Raw genomic sequence first — 21,159 nt, forward strand, 5'->3', positions numbered from 1 at the left:
TTCAAACATCTTATTTTCACATAATTATATCCTTGGAGGCAACATAAATAATTGTTGGAAAAATGCTACAGAAATATCTTTCATTTGTCCCTGATTATCCTATTAAAGCGTAAAGGAAGAATGTGATTACCGAAATCGGCACGGCACATCTGCGCAATAGCAAAAGCATCCTGATTTTTAGTTATTAATGGAATCCAATGGAACATGTGCGGTCACGTTACCTGTTCAGGAGGAATGTCATCTGTAATCCAAAAATGTTCCTTGAGGAGATGCTGATAGCTGAGGCAATGCTTCACTGCAATAGGAACGTTACCCATCCTGGATACGGATGCACACGTTCTGATGTTTCCTTTCCTCTAAACCTCTATTATTCTGGCAATTAATGCTGCTTCTGGGAAGGAGATAAACACATCCAGGCTGACGTTCTTGTCTATCCTTTTTTGCTCTCGTACTGCAACTGCCGTGATTGGATGACGTCAGAGGAACTGATTTGCATGCCCGCATGTGACTGGAAGACAGCTAGCAGTCTGACAACTGCAGGGAGTTCCTATTGCCATAGCAACCGCATCTGCAGATTGGAGGTAAGTGCAGTTTGCTTTTCTCCTGTGATTGTTAAGGGAATTACAAATTGGCTGGTGCATGTTTGTTTTCCGTAGAACATGCAACAATGTGTTTAATAAACGTATGAAGTCAGGACTGGAAATGTTTTATCACACTTTAAAATGTGTACTTTGTTAGGATTTTCTTTTAGTTAAGAGCACATTTATATCTATTGCGAACTTTACCCAGAGATGACAGAGCACTTTACAATCCATACAATACATTAGATCAGCCATTCCAGGTAACAGGTAACATAGTAGTGGTGACAAAATGGTTAACTACTATTGTTCAGCCGAGTGATGGTTACATATTTACAAACTATAAATTCACTAAAAATTACACAATGCAAACTAAAGTTGGAGCGATTATTGTTTCAAAAGTACACACTTCACAATTTAAAGGGAAGGTTGAACTAGTTCTCCAGTGAGGAAAATTAAACATTCACAGTCAGATAATTATTGTTAGCAGTGTCTTTGGAAGAGAAGAGTTTTAAGGTCCTTTTTGAAGATGCAAATAGAGGTGATAGTGGGTATGGAGGAGGCGAGTACCAAATTCTAGTTGTACTTCCTGAGAAAGATTGTCCCCAAATTCTTTCCCTTTTAAAAGTCAGAAGTTCGAGCAGTAGGTTTTTGACATGATGTGAGGGCCTGGATCCACCTGAAACTTTGAGTTTGTTAGCTAGATAGCAAGGGGAGGAAGTAGGAATGGATTTATGGGTGATAAAAACAGACTTATAAAATGACGCGGCTTCAACAAGAAACAAGAGAAGAGTTATCAGCATAGGTGTGATATAGTAGTTTCCCCATAGACAAAGTGGGCCACCGACTGAAGAAAGGATTTTAAAGGAGAAAAGTGGATCTTGGGGAGGCCTACAAGGAGTGAAATTACAATAGCCAAGTCTGGAGAGTACCAAAGATTGAACAATGCTTTTCAGGTCTTCTTCAGGAATGAAATGTCGGATACCCCTGAAAAGGTACAGTTGGTAGCATGCATTTTTGGCCATGGTGTTGATTAGGAATTAGAGGTTAAGTCTCTTGTCCAGGATAAGTCCTAGGGATTTAGCATTGTCAACTGTGGAAGGCTTGCAGTTAAGAATGATCAGATTAACCATGCAAGATTGTACAGGAGGTGGGGAGTTTGAGTTTGAGATAAGAAGGAATTTAGTTTTCAAGGATTTACTTTTAGGTGGTGAGATATCACTCATTGTTGGATAGAGTTGAGGGTGGTGGTAAGGCGTGAAATGTAATGCGCAGAAGACACCTTGATGTAGAGTTGGGTGTTGTCAGCAAACAGGTGATAATGGACCCCAAACTTTTGCAGTAGTTCTCCTAGAGGTTCCAGGTAGAGATTTAACAGGGTGGGAGCAAGGATAGATCCTTGAGTTACACCACGATCAACAGACTTTGAAGTTGAGAGACAGTTTTCAATTTTGATCATCTGAGATCTGCCCATGAGGTATGATTCAAACCATTGAAGAACTACACCTTCAACACCCACTCAATTTTTTAATGTGTGTTGAAAAGTGTGTAATGGTTTACAGTGTCAAAGGCTGCAGAGAGGTCAAGCAGGATCAAGAGGCAGGAGCTACATGAGTCAAGCACTCAAAGGGCATCGTCAATAACATGTAGCAGCGCTGGTTCGATGCTGTAGCCTTGATTGAAGCTAGATTGAAAATCATCAAGAAGGTTATTGTCCTTGATGTGTTGGGTGAGTTGCTCCATTACACATCGTTCAGTGATTTTAGCAAGGAAAGGGAGGTTGGTTATAGGGCAAAAGTTATTCAGGCCGTTCACATCGGTAGATGATTTCTTTAGTAATGGGGTCACCCGCCCTATTTTGTGGACATCAGGAAAGGAACCTTAGCTGAACATGAGGTAATCAGATTAGACCAAAAGGTGAGCATTTGAGTGTAAAGGTCTATTGAAAGGTAACTTAGGATGAGACCCACAGAGTGGTTCGATTTTTTTTTTTTAAATGTTCTTGAGGAGGGTGTCATGGGTGATGATGTCAAAGCTGTGGCAGGAGCATATGGATTTGGATTCCTCATGTGGGATTAGATGTGAAGTATGTTCAAGGAGTAAATTGACTTTTGTATCAAAGAATTGAAGAAATTCTGCTACTTTCTTGGGAGGGTCATCAAATTTGATGTTTGACGAAGAGGGGGCATTAGTGGTAATGCTGATTAAGTTAAACATTTTATTGGCCTGTTCTTGGCTGAGTCAAGGGGGATTCTAAAGTAATTCAATTTTTTGCAGAAAATGTTTTTGTGTTAGCATGATCTAGGGTATCGGTGATTAGAAAGATGAAAGACATTGACCGTCTCCATTACTTGGAGACAGTCAATGTCTCCAAGTACAAAGAGGGACTTATTGAACCATGGGGCAAAAGGTATGACCCTTTCCTCTTTTACTTTAAGTGGCGCTAAATTGTCTATCAAGACAGAAAGTTGGTGAAACATTGGGAAGTCACATCGTTAAAGTCAAAATTGGGCTCAGGTCTGGAAGTGCCATTTGGCTGAATTGCTGGGAGTGTTAACAATGATGTCTTTTGTATTGTGAAACCAGGTAGTGGCCCTTTTAGATTGAACCAGCCTTACAACATGAGAGAGTTGGAGTGAGAAGGAGATGAGGAAATGGTCATACCATTCTATTGGTATAATATCATCTACTGTTATTAGGATAGCTTTGGAGATGATAAGGTCAAGAATGGAGCCCTTGGAGTGTGTTGGTTTAGAATTGTGTTGCACAACTTCATTTATGGAGAGAAATTATCAAGCTGGTTGGCAGCCAAATCAACTACGATGTCCCAGTGAAGACTAAAGTCACCTAGAAAGCTCAATCTATCGCTTTGTGTGTATTGGTCATTTGCAAAGTCATAAAATACCTCAGTAAAGGTAAAGCTGTCACCTGGAGGGTGTAACTGGCACGTATCCTGATGGGGGACCAAGAAATTTCAAAGTAAGGCATTTGAATCTAGAGGTAGAGAAACTGAGTAGTTCTCTGTATGGAAGAGAATTTCTGAACTTATCGCAACACCTCCTTCAACTTTGCTAAGCCTGTTAGTCCTGAAAATTGAATAGTTAGGGTGGGGGCAGAAGATCAAAGATACTATGGGAAGTGTCATTAAACCATGTCTCAGTGAGGATGTGTAGCTCAAGCTTGTATTGAGTGATGGTGTCTGAGATTTCCAGCTTGTGTTTTGTTGCAGATCTGCAGCTGTGAAGCATACAATGCATCTTAGAGGTGACTGTTTTTGTAATGGGTGTGCTAAGGCTTTCAGTAATGATGGGAATGAGGCTTCTATGGGTCTGTGTCTGTAAATGGTTGGTGTATGGTTCAGACCAGCCAGATGGTAGGTATAGTGTGTTGATTTGTGTAGTTTGGAGAAGAAATTGTTGGAGACTAAGAGGTATTATAGCCAGCAAGCAGAGTGGTAATTTCTGTTGGGGATAGATTATGTGCAGTCCTTTTGGGGCAAGAGAGAAGCAAACTTCTCGGAGTTATGTGTATAGGGTATTGTGTTTTCACCAAGGGGAGTAAGGAATCAAGTACAATGGACATTTTAGAGATTAAGTGGGTGAGAGTGGCTTCAAGCTGGGATATTGTGGAGCCAAGGAGAGGAGTTGGCCTAACGGCTAGGGCGCTCGACCTCAGACCTGGGAACTGGGTTCGAGTCTCTGTAATGACGCTGAACATCCTGTGATTCTGGGCAAGTCACTTAATCTCCCCGTGGCTAACTAAAAAAAATGAATGTGTGTCCTCATGTAACGTAACTGGTGCTATGTAAAGCGCTCTGATACCTGATTGGATTCGGGTCAAGTTCGCGCTATATAAAACTGTGCAAAAAAAAAAAGAAAAAAAGGAGACCTAGTTTATTGTCAAGGGAGTACAGAGCATTGTACTGCATTTTAAGATGCTCAGCAAGGGCAACAGATCCAGTGGAAGGTTCATCTTGAAGGGTAGAATGAGGAAGGGGAAGGCATTAAGGAAAAGGGAGGGGTGTTGGATTGTGGTGTGGAGGGTGCAGAGTCAGGTGATGTAGGTTCGAACTCAGAGTGGATGCTGCTGTGTAGAGAAAGGGAATCTCAGGGCATTCTTTGAAAGAGGCAGACATATTATGTATTGTTTGAGAAGAGGAAGGGAAAGAGCTGTGCTAGGAGGAAGGGATGTAGGTTAGAGAGGAGGGATGGGAAGAAATGAGAAGCAAAGGATCTCAGTAGTGGGGTGCTTCGAGAGGGGTGCAGAGTGCAGGGTGGCGGCATGTGTGCTGGATTGAATGAATGTAAGGGGGTCGGTGGCATAGGCGATACGAGAAACTGTCCAGTATGGGGGAGAATGGAGAAAGTACCTCTTGTTTTGAGAAAAGGAGAAGGGGAAGGGATATTATAGGGGAGTAAATAGTTGACTGGCTGTGAAGGGAAAAGGGTGTGAGGAGGCATGGTGTAAGGGAGAATCAGGGAGAGGGAGCAGGGGAAGGAGGGTAGGGTGTAAAATAAGGTCGACGAGGAGAGTTAGAAGGAGGAATATCAGATAGTGGAAAGGTTCCTATGTGAGCAGGGAGATCTGGCTATTGTAAAAGAGGTCTGGTTAAGAGGGTGACTAATCTGTTTTGGGTGGGTTTCTTTGAAATCTCAGGATGATACATGGGGTCAAGGAAAGGCACTGGCCAAAGGCTTGGACATGGTGCTGAGGATGAACTCCTGGTAGGCAAGATTGGGAGGAGGGGTGGCTGAGGACATAAGAGGGAGTAAATCTGAAGGGAAACCTGTTCATCTTGTGGGATTGGCCTTTTGGAACCAAAGTGGAGTGGGGAAGGGAGTGTTTAGTGAGGGAGGAGTCTTTAGAAGAGTTAGGAGGGATTGGAGAGTCAGCAATGTGAGCAGGAATGGAAATAGTTGGGCAAAAAGAGAGAAACAGTTGTCCTTAGTTTTACTCATAACTTTGTCATTATTATATAGGGCCATAGTGATTGAACCATTAAAGCAAGCTGAAGGGCACATTTTTAGCTGGTAGTTGTGTGGGATTGTGGAGGAGGATGTTACGTTGACTGAGTGGTTGAAAATAGTATACCAAGATGAAATGTTGTGGGTGAAGAAGACGAGGTCAGTTTTGAGTCTCCCATACCAGCAGTTGTGGTATTGGTAGATGAAGAGTGAATCAGGAAATTGTTCAAGTGGGTCGTTTTTAAACCTTTTTTTGGAGGCTTTGGAAAGGTTAGGAGGGTAAATGATCTTGTAGTAGTTGGCACCAGCTTTCACATGCTTAGTTGACATTGTTGTGAGGTAGTGGGAGAGCAGTGGATATGGAGTGGGAAACAGTCAGGAGGAAAGTCGAAGCATGGAGAAGTATTAGAAGGCAACATCACATAGCTCAGGAGAGCCCAGATTTGGCAGACGAGAATAGAGAAAATATAAGAATGGGTGACATGGAGGTCAATATCGTGGGCTATGGTGGTGGTAGTAGTAGGAACATAGGAAAGGGGGAAGGACGATCAGATCACAACAGTGCCATCATGATGTAGGCAAGATTATACTATGAAAAAAGGGAGAAAGGGCAATCGAATCACAAGAGTACAAGCATAATATCGGCAAAAACATAATCTATACTCCTTCTGTAACTGGTGTTTGCTGATCAGACAACATGACCCACCGAATAGTAGTGGGGCTTGAAGTTGAAGTCTTCTTGTAAAATCCTATTGGCTTGGATTCTTTAGCAAGAAATGTGATTTGCTGAATTTTAAATCGCCAACACATACTACTTGCTAGCATTTACAAATCTGTTGAATATAGCTTACCTCAAACCACAGCAATATTGGATATTGGATATTGGATAGGTATTTATAGAGCGCAAACGTTCGCTCCAAAGGGAGCATCTTGGCGCTGTAAAACCTGGGACCAGATCACTGGAAAAAATATGTATGTATGTATGTAGCCCAGGATCACAGTAGTCAGTCAGCAGTGCACGGCACATCACTTCAAGCTGTGAGAAGAGTCAAGCGGCGCCGCAGAGTTGGAAAAACACAGCTGGCTCTCTAAATCGGATGTTAGACTGTTAAAAAGTGCATAAAGGCTGCATATCAGGAAGGATAGGGATCTTATTGGGGGGAATTAGACTGCTGCACTGAAGGACTTCAGAAAGAAGAAAAAGCATAGAAAGGTATAGCAAAAATAACTGGCAAATCCAATAGTCTTCTTTTAAGGTTCTCTGTTGAAATTGCTGTATTAGTGTGTGATATTGTAGTGAGGGTTTAGGCTTACCAGCGGATGGTGCTAAGTTAGCATTAGTCCGTGCTTTGCATCACTGCCATCTTGACGCTTATGCACACGACACTACATGGCTTGGTTCCCGTAAACACTTTTGCTCGTGCTGCTTCACATGGGAACAGTCTGCCTTTCACTATTTCTGTTGTGCTCTGAGTTCTCGTCTGTACATCGTGTTCAAGGCCAGAAAACAACTCCACTGGTTAATCGGCTTTGGTCCGTCCTACACACATATAGACATAATATGGAACACAGCTGCGCTTCTGACTTTTCTGGTGCTTTTAAAATTGCAGGGGATGCAAGTTATCAACACTTGGAGAAAACCTTTCCAGAGGAAGAGCTGTGCTTGTCCGGAGATGTAAATCATATCATCTAAGACTTGAGGTAGGGGGTTCCGCTGTCCAAGCCCAGAGGTCTTCCACTGATATAATAAACATAGCTTGTAGCACGGGGAGGGTGGTAAAGCGCTATAAGGCTTCATCCACTGTCATTATAAAGTATGTCAGTCGGAAGACTTAAAACTCACAAGGGCGATTATCAAGGATAGCATTAGTCCGTGCTTTGCATTACCGCCATCTTGCGCTTATGCACTCTACACTACATGCCTTGGTTCCCATAAACACTTTTGCTCGTGCTGCTTCACATGGGAACTGTCTGCCTTTCACTATTTCTGTTGTGCTCTGATTTCTTGTCTGTACATCGTGTTCAAGGCCAGAAAACAACTCCACTGGTTAATCGGATTTAGTCCGTCCTACACACATATAGACATATGTGCTTCTGACTTTTCGGGTGCTTTTAATATTGCACGGGATGCAAGTTATCAACACTTAGAGAAAACCTTTCCAGAGGAAGAGCTCTGCTTGTCCGGAGATGTAAATCCTTTCATCTAAGACCTGAGGTAGGGGGTTCCGCTGTCCAAGCCCAGAGGTCTTCCACTGATATAATAAATATAGCTTGTAGCATGGGGAGGGTGGTTAAGCGCTATAAGGCTTCATCCACTGTCATTATAATATGCTATTCCCGTTCGTATTATATGGAATTGTAACCATGCTAATTATATTGTTTTTATGCATTTCTTTGCTGATGTTAGCATGTGTACTGCATTACAGAGCATGTTAGTTGAAATACACATTTTGAACTATACAGTGTCTCTGGTTACTCACATTGTGAACAGGTATTTATTTATTTGTACAATTTATAAATACCCGTGGGTGTCTCGGCGTTAAGTACAGCGAGCAGGAAACAGAGATTATAGACTATTGGCTAAATAGTCATGTTTTTGTCATTTTTCTGAAGGCGAGTAGGGTCGGGCTAGCTTTGATGTGGATTGGAAGAGAATTCCACAGTTTGGCCGTGGCGACAGTAAATCACTTGTCACCCCAAGAGGCTGTCTTTGTGCGGGGAACCCTTAGCAAATTTGCTGTGGATGACCGTAAAGCCCTATTTGGGATGTAGGCACCCAGGGCCTCCTTCAAGAACAAAGGTCCGGAGTCACGCGAAGCTTTTTATGCAATGCAAAGGGCCTTGAACTTAATGCGTTTTTTTATCGGGAGCCAGTGATACTGTCGGAGTATATGTGAGATGGATTTGTATTTGGGGGTTCCTGATAACATTCTGGCCGCTAAATTCTGGACAAGCTGTAACTTATTGAGGATTTTGCTCTGAGCGTTTATGAAGAGACCATTGCAGTAGTCTATGGGCGACATGACTAAGGTGCATACTAGGGTCTTTCCAGCACTGAGTGACAAAAAAGGTAAAAGCACAGCATTAACATGAGGGACGAAAGACAGCTTGTTGTCAAATATGCCGCCTAAGTTTCTGACCTTAGATACCAGATAGTGTAGGGGGCCCCAATGAGGACGGCCACCAGGAGGGGGGCCAGCCTGGCAACAGTTTGCCAAAAAATCATTACCTCTGTTTCTCTCTGAGTTAAGTTTTAGGCAATTATTGGCCATCCATGTGCTGATGGCTAGCATGCCTTCCTGGAAGTTGGCTGCTACTGCCCCTCCATCATTATGCACCGCAAGCAACAATTGTGTGTCATCAGCGTAAGACGTAAGACCCATCCTGTGTGCTTTGATAACTCTGGCCAAGTCCGGCACATAGATATTGAATAGTGTCGGACTCAGTGAGGATCCTTGTGGTACACCGCACGGGAGGGCAAATTGTGGAGAGTTGAAAGTGCCAAGACTCACTGATTGGTTATGATTGGTGAGGAAGGTGGTCAGGAGGGCTCTGGCTGTATGTCTTATACCTATGTTTGAGACACGGTCGATCAGAGTAGCATGGTCGACCGTGTCAAATGCTGCTGAGAAGTCCAATAGTATGAGAACAGCGGCACCCCCCTGATCCAGTATCATCCTAATCTCCTCTGATGCCTTAATAAGCGCTGTTTCGGTTCCATGGCCCTTGCGGAAAGCGAATTGCGTGTCATCCAGTAGATGGTGGTCTTCGATGTATTTGGATAGTTAGGAATTCATGACCTTTTCGAAGATTGTTGCTGGGAATGGAAGGCTAGCTATGGGTCTATAGTTCTTAGTGTCGGTGGTGTCCAGATTGTGTTTTCTTAGCAAAGGTTTGATGATAGCTCTTTTCCAAATCCGAGGATATATTCCATGTTTTAAACATCGCGTTACAGAAGCTAGAGAGGCTGGGAGCTATGAGATCAGAGATGGGTTTCAGATTGGTAGGTGGGCAGGGGTCAGTGGCTGATCCTGATTTAACGATGGAGATTAGGTTTGTAATCTGGTCTGGTGAGATGCTATCAAATTCTGAGAGGGAAGGAGAGGGTTCAAGAATGCCTTGATTCGAGAGCTGACCATCTATCTTGGGTTGGGAGGCGAAGTTGGTATAGATGTCATTGACCTTTTCAAAGAAGTAGCTGGCAAGTGAGTCACATAGAGCTTGTGAAGGGGATGTGGTGATGTCTGATGATTGCCCTGATAGTTTGGCTACTACCTGATATAATTGTTTGTTAGAGTCTTGCGCTGATTCTATCTGTTCAATTTAGTATTTACTTTTCTCCTGTACAATGAGCAGTTTATATTTAATGAGTGCCTCTTTGTAGCTGATTTTGTCATTATTACTGTAGTCTTTCCGCCAATGTCTCTCAAGGTTTCTACACAGTTGCTTCTGTAATCTGAGGGCATCTGAGAACCAAGGAGCAGAAGGGGTGCATCAATTTTTGGATGATTTTTTTTAGTGGGACCAGGGTGTTCAATGCATGGTGAAGCCATTTGGAGTAGTTTGATGAGGCGAGATCAGGGTCTGGTGTAGGGTCTGGTTGCGTAGCGAGCAAGTGCGATTTAAGGGGCTGCGGGTCTATGCTGTTCCAAGCCTTAAAGAAAGTAGGTGTATGTGAGATGGAATTTGTGATAACTTTTTTATTAAGTTGGATATTAAATAGGTCGGCACCATGGTCAGTCCAGACCAATGGTAAGATGTTCTTCAAGGAGATAGATTGATTATTGGAGAACAGGCCGTCTAGTGTGTGACCAGCTGAGTGCGTGGGGCTAGTCACCAATTGCGTGAGGCCTACTGCCTCTAGTTCTGAGAGCAGCAAATTGGTGTCGTTGTCTGAACCGTTTTCAAGGTGGAAATTAAAATCACCTAGAATGGTGAATGCAGGTTCGCCTGCTAAGGGCTCCAGCATGTTGCCCAAGGTGGAGAGAAAGTTTGCCCGGTAGCCTGGTGGGCGGTAGAGCAGAATGCCTTTAATGGGTTGGGAAGGGGTAAGCATGATGGGGAAGTTAAGGGCTTCACTTGCCAGAGAGGAAACGGTTTCCATCCTGGCGGTGCATTTATTGCAATAGATTATCGCTAATCCACCTCCTTATTTGATGGGTCTATCTTGTCTGTAGGCTAAATAACCGTTGGGGTGGCAGCACTAAAGTCGGGTCCAGACGAAGTGTCGGTCCAAGTTTCCGTAATGAAGAGTATATCGAGATTATGGTCTATTAGGAGATCAGATATGTCATATTTGTGCTTGGCTAGTGATCGTGCATTTAAGAGCGCTGCATGAATATTTTCTGATTGCAATGCATGGGGGGGTCTGAGAAGGGGCAGAATTGGAATAGGCATCCAGTTTAAATGCACAGTTGGGACAGATGGGGGAACACTTTGTAAGCAAATCTATCTCAATGCGAGGGCAGGCGTGTGCATTGATTGCCGGGCGGTAGTTTTTCAATTGAGTACTTGAGTAGTGTTAGATCTGGGGGTCTCTAGTTGGCAGAGGTAAGTACCTTAGACCAAATAGGGACCCTTGCTTCTAGTCAGGGTACAGGGACACACACGGTAGATAACCCCTGCTCTCCCTCTAGGCAGCTTGGCTCGAGCAGTCAGGCTTATCCCCAAGGCAATGTGTTACGTATTTGCACTCAATCCCCACAATGACCCCCCCCTCGTGCACCACAAAGGTAGACCACACAGGTATGTATCAAAAATATATCTTTATATAGGGTAGCAGGGGAAAATATGATCACTTACAGGATATGTTGCACACGAACTTAATGGTTGCACTAGGTTACTAGCATCTGTCATCACCAGCCCTGGCACACACAGTGCACTTTACTAGGGACTTCATGGTGATACAAATATGCCAATCAGGTATATCCAATCAATATGACATTTTACACAGGGAGCACTTACACTCTGGCACTGATTAGCAGTGGCAGAGTGTCCAAAGCATCTAAACCAGCAAAAACGAAATCCATAACAGCATCAAAAATCCAGGTAGCAGAGGCGAAAGATAGGGGAAAAACCCACGCCAAGGATGTCAGGTCTAACAAGTAGTATATTCTCTTGCTAGCCAGGGCTTATGAGATAAGGCCAGGGGGGGTAGCCCTGGGCCCGGTCCAGGTGCGGACAGAGCGCAGATGGGCTTGCCTTTGGCGGGCCAGCGGTGCGTCAGCGGCGCGTCCGCTGCGCGTGCGCTCAGGCATCAGTTTAAATAGCAGTGTAGCAAGAAAAGCTGGTCCGCTAACTGCTGCCGGAAGTGTCCCGCCCTTAATGTCACCTCCCGAGAACGCCCTCCGCTCAACGGCACTTGCCGAGTCGGACCGGGGCATGGGTGCGGTGTCAAGGTATGGGTAAGTTATAAACTGTGCAAAGTGCTAATTAGAGCATGAGCGTGAGCAAATGAATAGCTAATCAGTGCATTACTAAATAATTGTTAAAAACAGAAGGTTAAAATTCGAAGAGTAGATTAAAACATACACAGCTAGCAGCGCCACCTACAATCAGGGTTCTGCCGCGTCCGCTGTGCGTGCGCTCGGGCCTCAGTTTAAGTAGCAGTGTAGCAAGAAAAGCTGGTCTGCCAACCGCTGCCGGAAGTGTCCCGTCCTTAATGTCACCTCCCGAGGACGCCCTCCGCTCAACGGCACTTGCCGAGTCGTACCGGGGCGTGGGTGCAGTGTCAAGGTATGGGTAAGTTATAAACTGTGCAAAGTGCAAATTAGAGCATGAGTGTGAGCAAATGAATAGCTGATCAGTGCATTCCTAAATGACTGTTAAAAACAGAAGGCTAAAATTCGAAGAGTAGATTAAAACATACACAGCTAGCAGCGCCACCTACAATCAGGGTTCTGCCGCGTCCGCTGCGCGTGCGCTTGGTCATCAGTTTAAATAGCAGTGTAGCAAGAAAAGCTGGTCCGCTAACTGCTGCCGGAAGTGTCCCGCCCTTAATGTCACCTCCCGAGAACGCCCTCCTCTCAACGGCATGTATGAGTATCTAAGCAAAAGAGTGTCTTGTTCCCACAAATTCTGAGAGGCCCTGAGTCACATGTTCTAGGATATCCAATCATTGGTAGCTCCGCTGTAGTACAACTAATGGCATACTATAGCTAGCCGGATAGGGGTTCTGGGCACTGAGGCGTGTTTTTGGTACACCACAATACACCTAGTAGAATTGGGGATGAGGTTAGTTGGAGCGTATGACGTAGTTGCTGATCTAATCCTTGCTAATGTTAAGGGTGATGCAGTCAACTTTCAGGTGTCTAATGCTTTGGCGATTGTCCCAGATGTAGACAAGCCCTGCCAATTACCTAAGATTATTACAGCTCAGGCTTATGAAACGGTTGGTTGTAATAGTTTGGGTGTTCAGCCTTTTGCTAAAGTACCTGCACAACCGCAGGCAAAACGGACATCTTAAACTGATCAAGGAGGCCACCCACAATTCCCTAAAAAGAATTGGAGGAATAACAATCAGGGGAAATCACAACAAAAGCAAGGGGGATGTGCACCGTCCCCTACACCTTCGGTCTCAGAACGCACTTATGGACTGCGTGACAGCGCAAGAATTACATCTTCTAATCAATTTCAGGTTCCTGATACGAGTTCTCCTCATTCTTCACAGGAAGCATCAGTCTCCTATGCTGGTGGAGGGGATCGCCAGGAGCCCGGAAGAGGTCGAGGTGCCCCACAAGGACATGAGCAGCCACGGGTAACTGACGGAAAGGGTAAACAAGAAGACTTTCCTCGTCAGAGCCCTCCTTTTCAGAAGAAAAAAGTGGCTGCTTTAACTGCTAGGTATGCCACGGACGGTGAGGACCCAACTCCGGAATCTAACATGGGCAGTAACGCTGCTAGACAGCGCAGTGGAGGTTACAGTAGTGCAGCAAGCACTGCATCCATTTCCGGAGGCGACAGCGACTGATACTTTCATCAGAGTTGAAACTGCTGACACCCGAGTGGCTCCCCCTGACAGACTATATGAAATTAGTATTCTAATGGAAGGTGACATAAAACGCATTAGCAAAGGTTTTTCTTGGGAAAATCTGACTTCTTCCTATGACATCCTGTTAGTGAAGGCAGACTGGCCCCCGCCTATTGTTCTGGCAGCTCCGAGAGGGGAGGAGGTAATCCTCCCTAGTTTTTCACACGGTGTCTCAAAGGAGCATGCGCAACATTTTGCAGAACAGTGGGCTTCAGTGCTTGCGCCAGCTTTATACCGTACTCGGGTGGGATGGGATATAACATCTCCTCACCACGAAATTCCATTGCGGTCCATGCCACAGGCACAACCCCAATATCCTATCCGTAAGGAAGCAAAGGCTCCAGTAGCGGAGATACTAGACCAATTAGAGTATCAAGGGGTAATTGAGACAGGTGTGTCACCTATGAATAACCTTCTTTTTACAGTGACCAAGCCAGACGGGCCGTACCACATAATTTTGGATTACCGACTTTTGAACTCACATTGTCGGACAAATGCGTTCCAGAATACCCATAGTTCAGCCCTAGTGGACAGTCTAGTTCGGAAAAAATATAAAACGACGCTAGATATATCCAATGGCTTCTTTAGCCACAATCTGTCCCCCTTGTCCAGTCTGTGGACAGCTTTTACACACGGCGGCAAACACAAACAGTTTACAAGATTAGCAATGGGCTATAAAAACAGCCCGTGAAATTTCACCGCACGTGTGGTCTCATTGTTAGATACCATTGACCCTGATGCATATTCGTATGTAGATGACATTTATCTCACAGATGACGAGTTATATCTGCATCTTTGTCGCATGGACCGCATCATTGTGGGGTTTGTGGACAACGGTTATAAATGTAATTTTGCGAAGTCACACATTGCTGAGTTCGCAGTGTTGTTCTTGGGCTACGAGCTCAATAATGAGGGACGTGGTTTGGCACCGCACTTCCTAGAGAAGTGCGCACGTTTGCGTCCTCCTACAACCCTAAAAACATTACAATCTTTGTTGGGTTTCTTGAACTTTGGTCGTACTTACGTACCAGAGTATGCCCAGCGCATCAAGCCTCTTTATGCTTTGGTACAACCTACACTTGTGAAAGCATGCTGGCTTCCCGAACAAACAAATATACTGCAGTCCTTGCAGTCTGATTTACTTAACACTCAACTCTTGTTAACCCGTGACAACTATACTAACCTGGTGATAAGAATCGGCCCAGGCACGGTGGGTTTCACTTACTTGACGTTTAATGAAGGAGACACAGTCCCTATTGCTTATAAGTCACACTTGTACACTTGAGCAGAACTAAGGTTTTCCTCTGTCGAAAAAGTCTTGACGGCAGTCCAGATGGCGATTCTAAAAGAACGCGCCCTGGCAACAGGCAAGCGAATGTTAGTGGTGACGCCATATCCTACTCTAGAAGCAGTGACAAAGGTGAGTGTCCCTAACTCCAAAGCTTTACATCCACGGTGGATACAATGGGCAACATTGTTGACATCCCCGCATGTCACATTTATCTATGTTTCCTCGTTACAGACTCAGGGGTGTCTTCAATATAAATTCGTTCATCCTGCTCCTCTGTCAATGCGCCCACTCGAGGAATACCATTGTATAATTTACACTGATGGTTCGGCGCAACCGGCGATTGGATCTAAACATTCTTATTCTGCAGCCTGTGCGATTGTGACTGGTTCCATAGTGAAGGGAGAGTTTAAATCCAGTGTGGTTCACACACAGGCCCTCGGCGACTGTACTTCCCAATTGGCTGAGCTTCGCGCTTTGGTGCTTGCACTGGAGTTTGCAGATCCTTATGTGACTACTTTTAATTGTAAGCAATTCCTATTACTGTGTACAATCTTTTAATGACAATTTATTCTTTTGGTCTCAAAATGACTACCGTGATTCCAAATAAAATGCTATGGCTTCGAGTGGCAGAGCTGAAGGAACGCCTGCCACTCACACAGGTAATTCATACTCTTGGCCACCAATGTGTAGGAGTACACGCGGTTGGTAACAGCTTAGCTGATGAAGCGGCTAAGTCAGCAGTGGACACGTGCTTAGTAGCAGCAGTTACAAGATCCATGAGTACGACTGATGATGACATTTTGGCAGCTATAGCTGCTACAGAGAAGGGAAGTAATTATCCAAAGGGATTCCCTTCCAAATACTCTTATCATTTAAACCATGATAACATTCCCTATGTGACAATTAATAACTTTGGTGAGAGGTTGATTCCCAATGCGGACCGCAGGCTTACACTGATAATTACGGCACATGAGGGCATGGCCTTGGCACCTGCTGGTGTGTCTGCTACAGTCATTATCTTGCAACAACGTTACTAGTGGCGTGGCTTATATAAACAAACACGTACTTATCAAAATTAGCAATTTTCATCTCCTGGATTAAACGGACTTATTTGGTACCTCCATGGATATATATTTGGCTGGTGCTCACCCTTATTTTTAGGTCCTTTTGCAATCACTTTGGCTTTTCAGCTAAAAACGTGCACGCGTTCCATTGCCTTCAATGGCAACGCGTGCACGTGTGGCGATTCACTTGCGGGAGTGCACGGCGCCATATGGTAGCAATTATCGCTCCTGGCGCTGCTCGCTCTTGCAAGTGAAACGCTTTCACTTTTGCCAACACTTTTTTATTCAGCACTCGCCCCCTTCTCTCGCCACTCCCCCTGCTGCCTTCTCCTTTAGCGCGAGGCCCGCGCTGCATGTTTGTTTTTGTCGTTTTGGTAGGCGAGGGGAGATTAAGTGATTTGCCCAGAATCACAGGATGCTAAACTGACACCGACGCTCGAACCTGGGTCCCCAGCTCTGGCCGTAAGGCCACATCCTCCCGCTTCCTCGGGCATGTGGGTGAGTTGACAGCCATGCATGAAAAGAAACCGGAGGGCAGCGGAGCAGCAACAGAATTACCATGGACCGATAGACGTCACTATTTACAATTTACTCATTAACTGCTCATCTGAACAGAAAAGCTGAACAGTGACGCAGACTGCATACTAAAAGTCTAAACATGGATGTAATTAAAATCTGAGTAGACCTTAAACTTTAATATAGTTGCTAAAAATACTATGCTTGTCATAAGAGCATTTCAACAGCTTTCCTTAAACTCTAAAGGCTCAGCAGAAAACTTAAAGGCTTTAGAGCTATTCCGTGTTTGTTCGTTTTCTTTTCAATAAAAAGCTGATGGCTCTGAAAAATATTAGCGAGTTGTTGGTGGGCAAGCTTGCTCTAACTTTAGCACACAAAACCAACTATGTGTTAATCATTCAGCATAACGCAAAAGACAGGTACCCCGCGACTGGAGGGATGCATTCTTTCCTGTGGTTTGTGATGTTTCCTTTCTCCCCTCGTGCTCTCCTCCCCCTTGTTTATCTCAATTGCCGTTGTTGGTCTGCATTTCACTGTTTGTCTCTGACTCCTGCTGGGCTGAGAAGTATCCGTTTCCACGAACCCTCTCCTCCCCCAGCCTCTCACAGTTTCTAATACTTCTGCTGCAGTTTGACCTCCATACAGATGTGAGACTTGACATAAATTAGACATAAATTTGCAGAAGATTGTGCTGCACTGTACGAGGCTGTACCAGACCCCACCCCTGCTCCCCGCAGTGCAGTATTTACAGAGCCCAGCCCTACTTGTGAAGTTTTCGAACATCCCTGAGCAGGAAATACCGACCGCCCCCTGCCAGCCCTGGTGCCCCGGTGTCCACCCTGTGGGGAGAGGGGAGTCCACTCTTCACAACAGCAGCAGCACAGCAGATGCTGCGTCCCTCCAGCAGAAAGCAGTCAATATAGGTAAGTACCAATGAGCCATAAAAAGCAGGGATGTCTGCGCCCATGAAAGCGCGCCCCGAAAGCTGCTTCTAGGCACTGCGAACTGGGGAGCTACAGAAAAAATCTGCGCGCGCCAGCTGACTGTGACTGCCGCATTAAGAAAGGGTGCGATCCATTGTTTCAGTAAAGACACCGGTTCCAATTTCAGGTGGGTAACTGGTCCTTGGTTACTGGAGCGTTCAGTGTTGTTCCACTCTTGTCTACGTTTTTCGGTACCTACGACATGGAGCAAGCATATTTGTTAGTGTGGTTTGGCAGTAGGTGGCACGATTATAGTTTGAGTGGGCACATGTTCCAGTCATGAAAATTCATTTAAATGCCTATTGAATTGTGGGGATTATAGTCTTCTCACTGATCCAGTCTCATGAAATGTCTACATTACAGTGGTTTGGGAAAATAAAAAACCTGGTCTGGCGTTTGCTATTCCTGATGACACAGAGTCACCAAGTAACCTTTGCAAAGGGGATATTTCAATCGGTGTGCGATTATAACCAAACTCCTTACAAAAGCCGTATTTTATGCACTGTTACTCCAGGGAATAGGGACACTTCGCATGACCTTTCACAGCATTGACAGTAAGGTCACACATAGGTCACATCTATTTTCCTGCATCCTCTGATAGGAGGTTAAACAAGTAACATGGCCACCATGTCACAGCCCCTCTCCTTTCAGACCTCCAGTAGCAGTGCCAGAGTGATAACACACAGCTGCCAGGTTACCCAGTCCATGCCTGATGAGCTGCTCCTGATTTTGTTTTAATTCGAGTCTTATAGTCCAGGCACAAGTCCTAAACAAGCATTGGCATAGCCAATAGGTCTCGCTTTTGGGACCTTATAAGTATTTAGTTATGCAGCACAATATCCTTGATGCACCAACATTAACTGTTGTATGGTTAAACACTTATAAGGTCCCAAAGGCGAGACCTATTGGCTATGCCAATGCTTGTTTTATTCATGTCCATTGGGTTTGTGACAGTGTTTTTTCTTTTGATCAATGGACACTACCTTAAAGAACGCTCTGCTGTGGAACTTGTGAATGGAACTTTGGCCCCGCATTCTTCATCGCACATCATGAAAAGGGACCTGACTTTCGTCAACATTACAGCCTGGCCAGTTGCGGATGGCATAGTTTGGGATACGGTCCCGTTTCAAATTCATGGTCAGACAGAGATTATTAATGTTCCAAATGTACTTCGTGTCTCAATGGGTGATGTAGTTAAACATAACATACATTCTGGGGCAAGGGGACAAATGAACAGTGCCTCAACCTGATCCTGATTTTGGGCAAGTACATGAAGGCGGGGAAGGGGTCCATCCACCTTGCCTTCATGGACTTGTCCTGCGCATTTGATACAGTTAACAGGGGAAAATTGTGGTCAATGATGGGAGAAATGGGTTTTGAGGAGCCCCTTGTTACCCTCCTCCGTAGGCTGCATGCATCCACCTCGGTAGCCATACGTTTTGGCCCAGGAGGTGAGAGGACAGGTCCCATCGTTTCCACAGAGGGAGTACGACAAGGATGCATTTTGGCACCCTTTCTCTTCCTCGTGTACACTAATGGTCTGGAAACAGCCCTCAGAGAACAGAATTTAGACTTCCCGAAAAACCCAATACCGTTGTTGTCATATGCAGATGACAGGGTTTTAATGGCTTTAACCGCAAATAGTTTGCAGAAGTCCCTGAATACCTTTACTGATTTTATGTTAGACTTGGACCTAAAAGTTAATTTAACAAAATCTTATATTATGGTTTGCGGTCCACGCCACACCAAATCAAGGAAATTTATTCTAAAGGGCAAGCAAATTGAAAGGGTTTCTAATTTTAACTATATGGGTAATGTTTTTAATAATAAATTGAAGTGGGACCCCCTTATCACGTCCAGTGTGATGAAGACCAACCGTGCTGTGGAAGGCCTTATCCGTTTCGCAAATAAGTTAGACCATAAACCCGTAGCAGAAATGATCACCCTATACAAAGCAAAATGCTTGTCTATTGCTACCTATGGGGTGGGAGTATGGGGAGTTCATAAAGGCAACCAGATGCAAACACTAGAAAATACGTTCATAAAAAGACTGTTGAAGCTCCTAAAATGTGCTCCCACAGCATTCTGTCATTATGAGGTAGGGATGGGCTTCATTGAAGATCTGATCCATATTGCCCCTTTGATTCTGTGGGCCAAAGTATGGCAGTCGGAAGACTTAAAACTCACAAGGGCGATTATCAAGTATTGCATGACCTTGGATAATGCCATGGCCATTCCCTGGCTTAGATACGTGAAAGGTAAATTTAACAAAATAGGTCTAGGACAATATTATGATAATCCTTGTTGTATTGACAGAAATATGAAATCGATCGTAAAAAACGCCTACGTTGCTGAGCTGGATAACCGGGAACAGCATCCAGGTGTGCACTCCCATACACACCTTTTCACAATCAACAATTTTAACTGTCTTTTAGCATGAACTCTCACTATAGATTTTTTATTGACTAGGTTTCGGCTTCGCATATTGCACTTTTTGGTGGCCTTCCCCAAACAGGCCGGCTTGTGCAATAATCTTACTCCTTGCCCGTGTGATGGCTCAACTCACCAAAGCACTCTGCACTTTTATCTCTTCTGCGCACTGTACAATGAGCCAAGGTCACGGATCCTTAACCCTTTGTTAACAAAAGCCCGCCCTCGCAACTACCAGGAAGGATTCAACCTCCTGTGTTCATTGTCCTCTGAAGCTATTTGCAATGCAGTATTACATTTTATCAGATCTGCATTTCTAATAAGGAAACAATATGAATTGTAAATGAAATGGCTGTTTGTTCTTTTAGCAATTTGATTTTTAACTTTTTGAACAAGAAGACTTTTTAGAGCCTTTGAGTCAAATGCTATATAGTGGACATATACATTTTAGCAATTTTATATGTATGTATGAATGTTATACTTTTATGGTCAATTTTATTGAACCGAATAAAGTTATTCTTGACTTGACTTGATATACATTCTCATGACTTGGATTTGCGAACAATACAATCTTTGTTTTCAGATTTAAAATACTATGCAGCATTCGATGCTGAAGACTTGTATTTGAATTCTGCAAATTATGCTGACTTATTTTGCTCTCAGCATTATGGCCACCATTATTTACTTAAAGCAACTACTTTTCGAGCTGTTTTTAATTATACGCAATGAGAACATTGCCCCACCAATAGGGAGTTCTAAGACCCTGATGAATACATTTACATATTTTACGAGTTTTGATAAGTCACACCCTGAATCTTACTATTTTAAATTGAATTCTACATCAAATACGAAAGTTATGCTTACCCACACTAAGTTTTTATACTCTGATACTTTTATACTTAAATTGACGGTGAGTGGCTATGATCATTGGAAAAATACTGTTGATTTGAAATCAGTTTGGGGTTTCAAAACCTGGAAGCTTTGTATCGTGCAAGTCTTATACCAACACAAATACTCGGCTAAACAACTGAAGGCTCCTGCTTTTCCTTCCCTTGCAGAATATCCAGACTGGAATGCTACAACCAATTATACATTTGAGGAGTTGCGATCTGTATTTACAAATGCAACCTTTAATATCTCAAATCTTGACTCTATGGGTTGGTTGGTTTGGCAGACCAGTGCAGATGCATGCCAAACGCGTTTCCATAACAGGGCTTCAGGTTACACACAGGATAGGCCTGATCCACGATTTTCAACTACACATTCAGTGACAACGTATTCAGCTGGAAATGTATGTCAAACTT

The 21,159-nt window shown here is 44.2% G+C and overlaps 1 protein-coding gene across 1 annotated transcript in view; it reads right to left on the reverse strand.

Moving 5' to 3' along the window:
- Positions 1-430, reverse strand: part of HMGCLL1 (3-hydroxy-3-methylglutaryl-CoA lyase like 1) — a 938,297-nt gene extending 937,867 nt beyond the window's left edge. Inside the window, exon 1 of the mRNA XM_085609190.1 lies at positions 222-430. Within this exon, the coding sequence (XP_085465316.1) occupies positions 222-317 (96 nt within the window). The 5' untranslated portion in view covers positions 318-430. The remainder of the gene's footprint in view (positions 1-221) is intronic.
- Positions 431-21,159: the final 20,729 nt, after the last annotated feature.

This window comes from Triturus cristatus, chromosome 6 (genome assembly GCF_964204655.1).
Source record: "Triturus cristatus chromosome 6, aTriCri1.1, whole genome shotgun sequence".
NCBI lineage: Eukaryota > Metazoa > Chordata > Amphibia > Caudata > Salamandridae > Triturus > Triturus cristatus.